Source organism: Rhinoraja longicauda, chromosome 20, assembly GCF_053455715.1.
Source record: "Rhinoraja longicauda isolate Sanriku21f chromosome 20, sRhiLon1.1, whole genome shotgun sequence".
Lineage (NCBI taxonomy): Eukaryota > Metazoa > Chordata > Chondrichthyes > Rajiformes > Arhynchobatidae > Rhinoraja > Rhinoraja longicauda.
In genome coordinates this window covers 8,125,050-8,136,031 of record NC_135972.1, presented here as the reverse complement: position 1 = coordinate 8,136,031, position 10,982 = coordinate 8,125,050, and the positions used below count along the sequence as shown (strand labels likewise).

Here is a 10,982-nt window from a genome sequence, read left to right as displayed (position 1 = left end):
ATAAATACCTTCGATTTGTACCAGCATCTGCAGTTATTTTCTTATACAAGATGCACTTCTTTGGTGTGTGGGAGGAAACCGGAGCACCCAGAGAAAACCCACGAGGTCACAGGGATAACTTACAAACTCCGCACAGACAGTACCCGTAGTCACAATCAAAAGCCGGGTCTCTAGCGCTGTAAGGCAGCAACTCTGCCGCTGCGCCACCCTCATTAATTAATTCATCTCTGCGATTAATTAACAAATAAGACATTTATTTCTTAGTGGAAGAGTGGGAAAGTGGGATAACATAGAACTAGTGTGAACTTGGTCACAGGACCTATTTTCATGCTGTATTTCTAAACTATATTAAAAAATCTAATTCATTTTTTATTAACAAATCAATTTATTTATATTTGTTAACTAAATCAATTGTTTATTTATTTATTTAAATTATTAATTTCATTCTGTGTATTTATAAGTATGTTCATAATTTTTATCAATGATTTAGATGAGGGGGACATATATATATATATATCACAGTTTCACCCAGGATTACGGAGAGAGAGGAATGATTTAATATGAACCTGAGGGGCAACATTTTCAGAAGGGGTTGGGTATACGGAACGAGCTGCCAGAGAAGGCAGCTCACCTCTACTAGATGGGCCAAAACTCACTGGAGTTTAGAAGGATTAGGAGAGATCTCAATGAAACTCTCCAAATAGTGGAAGGTCTGGCTAGAGTGGATGTGGAAAGGATATTTCCACTAGTGGGAGAGTCTAGGACCAGGGCTCATAGAATTAAAGGACGTTCCTTTAGGAAGGCGATGAAGAGGGATTTATTTAGCCAGAGGGTGGTGAATCATTGGAATTCACTGCCACAGAAGGTTGTGGAGGCCGTCAATGGATATTTTTAAGGTGGAGATAGATATATTCTGGATTAGTACGGGCGTCAGGGGTGATGGGGAGAAGGCGGGAGAATGGGGTTAGGAGGGAGAGATAGATCAGCCATGATTAATTGACGGAGCAGACTTGATGGGCCGAATGGGCTAATTCTGCTTATGAATTATCACTTATGAACCATCACAGTATCTAAAAGACACTAACTTGAACAGATGCATGGATCGGGATGATTTGAGGCACTTGGGCCAACTGCAGACAATTGGGACTAGCTTGGAGGGGGCACCTTGATGTGCTTGGACAGGTTTGGCCGTGTTTGGTGCTGTACGAGTTTAAGACTCTAAAAAGCCAATGCAAAAAAAATCTGCATTTAATACCGCGTGGCGATTTACTGAAATGATCGCAACAGTCGATTTTGTAACCTTGTAAATAATTTACTGAAGAGCATTCATCCAAATTGAAGTGGTAAATTGCTACTTAATTCTTCTTTCGTGACCAGAGGACTACCAGCAGCTAATAGAAGATATTGTCAGAGACGGACGGTTGTATGCTTCGGAGAATCACCAAGAAATTCTTAAAGTAAGTTTACTGCGGAGGAAAATTTGGGATGTGCCCTTGTGGCTGTGCGGAGGGAAAGTTTCCAATCGTGAATTTTGTTCTTTTTTTTTTTTAAACAAATACAGGACAAGAAGTTAATCAAAGCGCTCTTTGACGTATTGGCGTACCCTCAAAATTACTTCAAATACACGGCACAAGAGTCAAAAGAAATGTTCCCCAGGTCATTTATAAAGTTGCTGCGGTCCAAAGTTTCCAGGTTTTTGAGGCCTTACAAGTAGGTTTGCTGCTAAAGATGTTGTTTCTATTGCAATCTGGAAACAGGGAGGCATCTCTTCCTGCAAAACTGGTGTGTCCTTACAGTCCAAGCCTCTGTTTAACAGTCTTCTGTTTTAATTTTGAATGTCTTTTCCCATTCTTCCTCATACATAAACTGTGCTATGACACACACGCAACCATCCTACTTTTGTTCCATGTTCGTTTGAACGCAGAAAGAACTTAGCAAGCCTTTTTCTCGTGCATTTAACTTTGGCTGTAAATGCGTGCACTGCAGGCAGTTACACGTTCAAAGAACATTTGATGTTAATACACTGCGACTGTTGACATTATTTCATTTTTAATCTCCTCGACAGGAAGAAAAAGAAAAATAGATCCAATAGGACAAAATCTTTTTTTGACGACATGTTGGAAAGTAGCAAGAAAAAAATTGGCAAACTACCTGCAAAAAAAAAAAGTATCAAAATGATACACAATTGAAATAAGGAAAAAGATGTAACTAATATTTGGAACTTTAATTGCACTTGAATGTTGTATTTGAATCAGTTTAGAAACCAAAAATATCTAAATTGCATTCTCCTTAGGTGGAAAAGTACTATCCGAATTGTATAAACTCTTAATTACACTTCCAAGATGAGGCAGAATTGGACTGACCTTCTCCTGTTCCTGATGAGCAAAGATAATTTTATTTTGTTGACCTTCGGCGGAGGTACACAAAGCTTTATTCTTTGGCCCCGGAAAGGTTTTGTTTTACAAAGAAAAAAAATGTTAAGGACGTTTTGCAAGCTTAACACAGAATTTTTCCCATTTATTTCCTGTCATTTCTATTTGAGGGCTGATGAGGGGAGTTAAAGAGGGAAAAATAAAATTCCCAGTACGTCCAATATCAAGTGTTGCTTGCTGCAAAATGTTGTGTTTTAATGATTGGTAACCCTTCCTTTGATAAAGAAAATCAGAATAGGCGATTCTCAACTCTTTGTCGGACAGCCATATTGGTTGTTTTATCTGCATAGGTGATGTTAATTGGGAAAATCTGTTTTTTTTTGTCTTTGAAAACCATTGCATTCTCTTTCTATTTATGCTACTGATTTAGTCTGACGTGATGGTAGTAGCTAAGCTACTGGCTGATACTCTAACTGGAATAGGCAGGTCTTCCTGTCGGTCTGAAATTTCATTATCTGTACAGAACTGGAAGTGTTTTACAGATTCTCGCGTTATTTCTCCTATTCTTAGGTTACTGGTCTGATCGATTCTTTTACCTAAGCTTAAAAAAAAAATACCTGTAGATGCTGCTTGATAAGCTTTATTACCAATGTGTAAATTATGTACAAATGTTGGCTTTTTTTTTTTCCATATGAAATTAAGTTAATATTTACCATGGTAGATAGAGGGAAAAAAAAGTAAAAATACAATATGTATAAACTGCAATAAGATTTTGTTACTTTATATAAATGGCAATGGTCATAGACTTACAGTAAAGGATCCACACAGTTTTAATACTGCCAGTTTTATCACTGTAAAGTGTTGTAAATGTAACCTATAACCCGACACATTTTTCTTTGATTACCTTGTTTTCTCTCTGTATTTAGTTTTATTTTCCATGTTAGACCTCTGAAGCAGGCATATAAAGGATTTTGTCTGTTTAATCATTTTCATAATAAACTTCAAAGATTACTTAAAAACCTAAAGAAATGGAGTATTGGTTGGAGTACTGATGGGCAGTATGCAGGCCCAATTTACAATATTAGCTGAGCATATTATAAATTATTATTATTTGTGATATAGCTCAGACACAATTTATAATATATTCTTGTTATAATATGACACGAAAAACACTGGAATAATACACAGAGGGTCAGGCAGCATCTCTGGAGAAAAGAGGATAGGTGACATTTCAGGTTGGGACTGTCTGAAGAAGAGTCCCAACCCAAAAGCCACCCATCCTTTTTCTCCAGAGATGCTGCCTGACTTGCCGAGTTACTCCAGCGTTTTGTGTCTATCTTTAGTATAAACCAGCATCTGCAGTTTCGTTCTATAATAATAATAATAATAATAATACATTTTATTTGTCGTAGGTAGGTTGGCACAGGGTCATCGATACAATGAAATGTATTTGACAAGACAACGGGTCACCTCAGCAGTAATATTCCAATGATAAATAAGATTTTTTTTAAATGACATTAGTAAGGTAAAAAGACAATATTAAAAATAGGTAAAAAGACAACATTAAAAATAATCAGCATATATGATGTGAAATGTGTTTATGAGTTCAGAAGCCTGATGGCCTGATGGTAGAAACTGTTCTTAAGTCTGGCGGTACGTGCAGCCATACTCCTGTATCGTCTGCCTGACGGTAACAAGGAGAACAGCCTGTGTGCTGGGTGGCTGTGGTCCTTGATGATGCTGTGTGCCTTCCGCAGGCACCGCCGGTAGAACATGTCCTGAATGGCCGGGAGACAGTTGCCAGTGATGTGCTGTGCCGTCTTCACCACTCTCTGTAGTGATCTGTGGCCGTGGGCAGAACAGTTTCCGTACCAGACTGTAATGCAGCCCGTTATTATAAGGAATCTACAGATGCTGGTTTACAAAAGAAACCCACAAAAGAACTGGAGAAAATCAAGGGGTCAGGCAGCGTCTCTGGAGAGATCTTGACCCAAAACGTCACCTATCCATGTTTTCCAGAGATGCTGCCTGACCCGATGAAATACTCCAGCACTTTGAGTCTTTTTTAGCAATATAGCTTCGTGTTCCCGAACAGTTGAGCAGAACAATGTCTGTAACTCAACAGCAGCATTAGAACACAGAGAGATGCCCCAATTGTACAACAGTTAACTGCAAACGTTTATAAGTACATTTTTTGGTTGAAATAAGCAAACTGGTACACATCACTTGAGGTTTCGCGGCAGAGACACGAATTAATGATTTAGTTTGGAAACTGCTCATATCAAGTCCACAAGCTTTATAATCATATAACATGCTCTCAACACAAAGCTGGGAAATATTATTCATATTGCTTACTGACCTGCAACCCTGTTTTCCAGATATTCACTTATTCCAGACACGAAGAACATGTCAGTAACTCCTAACTCAGTTTTTCCAGTTTATAAGAACCAACCAACCAAGGTGGCGCAGCGGTAGAGTTGCTGCCTTACAGCGCCGGAGACCCTGGTTCGATCCTGACTATGGAGTTTGTATGTTCTCCCCATGACCGCGTGGGTTTTCACCGAGATCTTCGTTTTCCTCCCATACTCCAATGACGTACAGGTTTGTAGGCTAATTGGCTTGGTGTAAATGTAAATTGTCCCCAGCGTGTGTTGGATAGTGTTAGTGTGCGAGGATCGCTGGCCAGCGTGGACCGAAGGGCCTGTTTCCGTGCTGTATCTCTAAACTAAACTAAACCTTTCCTCCAACAATAAACAAGTCGCCAGTCATTCAACCGCCTCACAGAAACCACAGTCATTGTCTTACCATTTGCTCTCAGTGGTGATCTTGTTCACAGTGAACGCACAAGGGTTGGTTCTCACAAGTGCACCGTGTGATAAACCAGGGACCAAGTTTTGGTTTTGTTCATGTGGAAATTAGTGATTTTTAACATTCTGCACGATATTAATTTAGCAAGACCAAGGTAATAATCCAATTGTAAATAAACTAAATTGCACATGAGAGGAATAGATTGGGTAGACGCAGAGTCTCTTGCCCAGAGAAGGGGAATCGAGGACCAGAGGACATATGTTTAAGTTGAGGGGAATAAAGATTTAATATGAATTAGGGGTAACTTTTTCACTTAAAGGGTGGTTGGTGTATGGAACGAGCTGCCAGAGGAGGTAGTTGAGACAGGGATTATTGCAATGTTTAAGAAACATTTAGACAGGTACATGGATAGGATATGTTTAGAGGGATAAGGGACAAACGCAGGCAGGTGGGACTAGCGTAGCTGGGACGTGTACGCCATTAGATAAATTGACAAAGGCTATGTTGAAAGCGTGAACCATTCTGTAATTTTCCTATTCGATTTCCTTTTTAAAATTGATGGTAATCATATGTAATAGTCATTCTCAATAATCTCTTGGATCTTTCACTTTGTGAATATGATGGATATATAGAACAGAATATCCCCTAAGAGTCTCAAGAAGCTTACCTACAAAAGAAAAGGCGTGGTGACTTGTACATGACGAACAATGAAGGAGTGTTGTGTTCTTAAGATGTTTTGTGAAAATACAAGGTTTTGTTGTGTTAAATTTCCAACAGCAATTCCCTTTCCGCAGTAAAGAGAAAGGCCAGGTAGATTCCAGGAACCTAAATTCACTCATTATGTCTGACAAGGAATTGCCAGTCTTCTAAACACTAGTTCTCTCCACAAATGCTGGCAAACCTGATACATAGATCCAACACGTAGCAGCAAGTTCCTAATGAGTTTGCATGTTTGTTCTTTTGAGCAAAGTGGGCATCATTGGCAAGAGTCACAACTGTTCCCCCATTCTTTCCTGTAGTTGAGAATATGTGGTGGGCCTGCAGCTTGAATGAGGGCAGTCCATGTGGTGAGGGGACTGGCCAGGATAGGAAGCCACAAGATCTGACCCGCTGCCAATTATGGGAGACTCTTGAGGTTTTTAGCTTTAGTTTTAGAGATACAGCGCGGAAACAAGCCCTTCGGCCCACCGAGTCCTCACTGACCAGCGATCCCCGCACACTATCACCACCCTACAAGCACGAGGGACAATTTACAATTATACCACGCCTATTAACCTACAAACCTGACTATCTTAGTGTTATTCACGCTCGACCCAAGCCGGCAACTGCAATGTGTTTAGATGTTGGTTTAGACCGAAGATAGACACAAAGTGCTGAAGTAACTCAGCGGGTCAGGCAGCATCTCTGGAGAAAAAAAGATGGGTGAGGTTTCGGGTCGGAACCCTTCTTCAGACTCTTGACTTTTGCTTTACTAGCTCAGTCAGTGCCAGACTGACCACTGCTCCATGAACAGAGAGGCCCCTGGGCTCAATGCCACCAATCTCAGGAGAGTGAAAGAATCCTCCATCACTACATGCCATTGTTAAGATGATTTATTTTGTCTGGTTACATACCGTAGAAATTTCTTGCCAATATTCCTGCCAGTGACATTTAGTCACCAGAACATTTTTATAAATTTACCTGAGTAATACATGATGATACATTATTCTTTCATTTTTATTAAGTACAGATTTATGTGACTGGCTAAATCAGCTTTGCTTAAGTAATATTCCTTTGTCTTTTTACCAAATGGCACAGGAGTGTGTAAAAAAAGAAAGATTCTTCTCTAATAATGCCTCCTAAACACTGAAAATAAGTTTTATAAAATAGTCTGGTCAAAACTAACTCTGCTGTCAACAGTCTAGAATACAGCTTTACCATCCAAAAACAGTGCCTTATCACTACAAAAGCTATATTTTAAAAGTACAGGTAGAGCCCAGTGTAATCAGAGGAACACACGCAGGAATTCATTGTAGGAGATGGTTCCTTGCAGGTGCTTGTCATAATAGGAAGACAGGTAGTAAAATTCCTCTTCGGACAGGTTTATTCCATACTGCCGCAGCACCTAGTCAACACAAAATACAGTTAAGTACTCAAAATGGACATTTGTGACAACTGCATGCAAAGTAAGTCACAGACATCTCGGTCGGTGAATGTCAAGTAAATTTTTGTTTATCTCAAAGTAGGAATTAACTGATTTCAAAGTAGTTCTTCATTTGAACAAGATAGACGCAGAGAAGGAATGGGTGGCGTTTCGGGTCGAGGCCCGAAAAAGGGGTCTTGGCCCGATACGTCACCCATTCCTTCTCTCCAGAAATGCTGCCTGTCCCGCTGAGTTACTCCAGCAATTTGTGTCGATCTTCAGTGTAAACCAGCATCTGCAGTTCCTTCCTGCACATTTTGTTTGGACAAGTGTTGGTGCCTTCTTCTGGGTGTGATTAGGTCATTAAGTGTCACTGCGTTGTTCCAAGGGAACACACCAGGGATCATTTCTGGAGACAAGGGATGGGTGCATTTCGCAGTGTGACCAGTCTTCAGCCCCGGCTCGCCCTTTGTCTCCTGACGACGATGCTGCCTGACCTGCTGAGTAACTCCAGCACTTTGGCAATATCTTTGGTATAAACCAACATCTGCAGTTCCTTGTTTCTACTGTCTAGGCTTTCTTTTTTGGTTATCGTGCACTAAACTAGATTACCTCTTAGTGACCTCCCCAGCCCCTAAAGAAACTTTAATCAATTGCTTCCATCATCTCATAAGCACATCTAAATTATTATATTCCCTCACAAAATTGTTTACAATACTGCCTGATTTGATTAGTGGGTGAAAGTTTCAGGACTGGCCGTTTAACCAGCGCTGAATGCCAAAACGCCTGTATAATCAGCACCTGACAGCAACCAACATCACAAAAGATGCAAGGGCCACAGAGGCAGCACAGCGAGTTGCTAATGGGGGCGGCACAGTGGCACAGCGGTAGAGTTGCTGCCTTTCAGCACCAGAGACGCAGTTTCAATCCTGACTACGGGTGCTTGTCTGTACGGAGTTTGTACGTTCTCCCCGTGACCTGCGTGGGCTTTCTCCGGGTGCTCCGGTTTCCTCCCACACTCCAAAGACGTGCAGGTTTGTCGGCTAATTGGCCTGGCAAAATAGTTAATTGTCCCTAGTGTGTGTAGGATAGTGCAGTGATTGGTGGGCCGGGGGGGGCCTGCTTCTGCCCTGCGTTCTCTAAACTAACCCAAGAGATTGCTCGGTCTTTGTGCAAAACGTTGGGATGAACAAAACGAAGCAGTAACAAAAGAGTGGAGTACAAACCTGTCGGAATAGATAGAGTGCGAGGTAGCCACTCCCTGTCTCGTCATAGGCTTTAAACGTCCGACGCATCAGCTTCCAACACTTTGTTATGCATGGCTGAATCCGCATCATTAATTGAGTAAGTGCATCATGTTCTGTTCCGGGGCTCATCTGTAAGAGAGGCCACGATTAAATTCAACACGAGCTCGAGAATGAAAGAAAAACTGCAAGAAAGCCAGTACAAGGTCGCGGGATGATGAAGTGCCCTGGTACACCTGAAGAGAAACCACGACCCACTCCGCTCACTTTGTAAGTAGCCAATTTGATTAACTCTGCTGGCTAAATACTCTTCTACAAAACTGAACGAAAAGACCGGTGGTCAGACGGCTGATCACATCAGTCCCTCTGCTTTCTGCGCTTGGCGAGCAAGCGATGTGTGAAGGAAACGAACAAGTTATATGGTTTGAATTTTGCAGCATGATAAGGGTTTAGAAGAACATAAAGTGTTATTATTTCTCCAAGAAGCTTACACCACAAGTCTTTTTCACTGCATGATTGCAATTTGGGCAGTGTAGTTTTTGTGGCCTCAAAAAGATTTTGCTTGACATACTGTAAGCAGTGTTAAAAAAGTGAAAAATTATACTGTCATGGTCCTATTATAGCAGCAGAGTAGATGGGCATTTTGGTCAGCGTGTTGGAGCAGAGGGCCTGAAATTTATGGAACTTGACACATTCCATAAAAAACAAATTGTTACAGCTTTGTGTTGCTTGCTTCATTCCTTGCCTTGACAAGGAACAGTCTTACCAACAATAAAGCTTGCATTTAAAACATCATTTTGGTTGCAGATGGCTGCAAGGGAAAGCCCTTGTAAATTGATGAAAAGGCTATCTAGTGAGCCAAGTCAATGGAACAGATGACTACTTGGTCAAAATCCATTAGTTTGTTATTAAAAAAGAAATTATTTTATTTTAATTCAAACCAGAAAAACAAGTGCCAATGGTTCTCTAGTAAGGATACAAGCTTCTAATTATTACATTGTGAAAGGTCTCTAGTATGGAATTATGTTCATCATTTTGCATTTGCATCTTACAATTAATGGGGTAAAAATATTGGACTGCTATCTCTGCTCTCAAAGTTTCCTTCATGAAGCCACACAGCACAAGCCAGTCAGAAGCTCCGGTCAGTGTCTTTGGCTGGTGTCAATCAGCTTTCAGGAAGTAAAAAGAACTTTTGCATTTGCAGGTGGCAGAAAGTGCATCGTGTGTGAAAATGAATTCAATCACTATTTTGTTTTCTTTAGAATTGTAGCGTTTTAAAAAGTTCAGAGCACTGAAACAGGCCCTTTGTTCTGACACGCTGACCAAAATGTCCCTTTTCTCATTTGCTTCCTATCCATGTACCCGTCCAAACGTCTCTTAAATGTCATGGTACCTGTCTCAAACACCTTCATCCGACAGCTCGTTCCATATACGTACCATGCTCTGTGTGGAAAAGTTGCCCCACAAGGTCCTATTAAATCTTTACTCTCTCACCTTAAACCTTTGTCCTCTGGATTTTGATTCCCCTACTCTGGATAAAAGGCTCTGGACTGTCACCCTATCTATTGCCCTCGTGACTTTAGCCACTTTTTAAATCATCTCTCAGTCTCTCCTAGCCTACCCAACTTCTCCCTATAACTCAGTCCCTCAACTCATGGCAACATCTTGTACATTTTCCCTGCACCCTTTCCAGCTTATTGGCATCTTTCTTGTGGTAGAGTGATGAAAACTGAACAGTGATATTCCAAGTGAGGTCTCACCAATGTCTTGCACAGCTGCAACAATACAGCCCAACCTCTGTACTCAATGCACTTACTGATGAAGGGAAACGTGTCAAAAGCCTTCTTCAACAGCCTCTCCATCCTACTTTAAGGGAACTCTGTGCTTGTATTCTCGGGCCCATGCGTTCGACAGCACTCCCCACACGCCTACCACTCACTGTGAAGGTCCTGTCAATTGGTACACGTGAAATATCCTCCACAGTAGCACAGGCTGGGTTCTTCATTCCTGTTCAAGTTTGTGGCCATTATTTACTGTCCATCTTTAACTGCACTCTGAACTGAGAGCCTGGGTCATTTCAACCTTGGTCACAGTGGTTGGAAGGCAGACTTGGGTGGGTTTTCCTTTTTGAACCGGGCAGCACGGTGGTGCTATCTTACAGCGCTAGAGACCAGGGTTCGATCTTGACTAAGGGAGCAGCTTGTACGGAGTTTGTTTGTTCTCCTCATGGCCACCTGGGTCTTCTCCGGGTGCTCTGGTTTCCTCTCACATCCCATAGCTGTACAGGTCTGTAGGTTAATTGGCTTCGATAAGACGTGTAAATTTTCCCTAGTGTGTAAAATAGTGCCAGTGTGCGGGAATCTCTGGGCAGTGTGGACTGTGGGCCGAAGGGCCAGTTTCCACGCTGTATCTCGAAACTAAATCAAATCAGTTTTT

At 41.3% G+C, this 10,982-nt stretch overlaps 2 protein-coding genes across 4 annotated transcripts in view; one reads left to right on the top strand and one right to left on the bottom strand.

Annotated features, from left to right (window-relative positions):
• scube1 (signal peptide, CUB domain, EGF-like 1) overlaps positions 1–3,335 on the top strand; it is a 208,764-nt gene extending 205,429 nt beyond the window's left edge. For all 3 annotated transcript variants that reach the window (XM_078416899.1, XM_078416897.1, XM_078416898.1), the window contains 2 exons: positions 1,378–1,457; positions 1,562–3,335. In XM_078416899.1, coding sequence (XP_078273025.1) covers positions 1,378–1,457; positions 1,562–1,714 — 233 coding nt within the window. In that variant the 3' untranslated portion in view covers positions 1,715–3,335. The remainder of the gene's footprint in view (positions 1–1,377; positions 1,458–1,561) is intronic.
• Positions 3,336–6,825: 3,490 nt separating this feature from the next.
• The window catches only part of efcab6 (EF-hand calcium binding domain 6), a 61,481-nt gene continuing 57,324 nt past the window's right edge, over positions 6,826–10,982 (bottom strand). Inside the window, exons 30-31 of the mRNA XM_078416503.1 lie at positions 8,529–8,678; positions 6,826–7,284 (exon numbers count right to left, since the gene is read on the bottom strand). Coding sequence (XP_078272629.1) covers positions 7,165–7,284; positions 8,529–8,678 — 270 coding nt within the window. The 3' untranslated portion in view covers positions 6,826–7,164. The remainder of the gene's footprint in view (positions 7,285–8,528; positions 8,679–10,982) is intronic.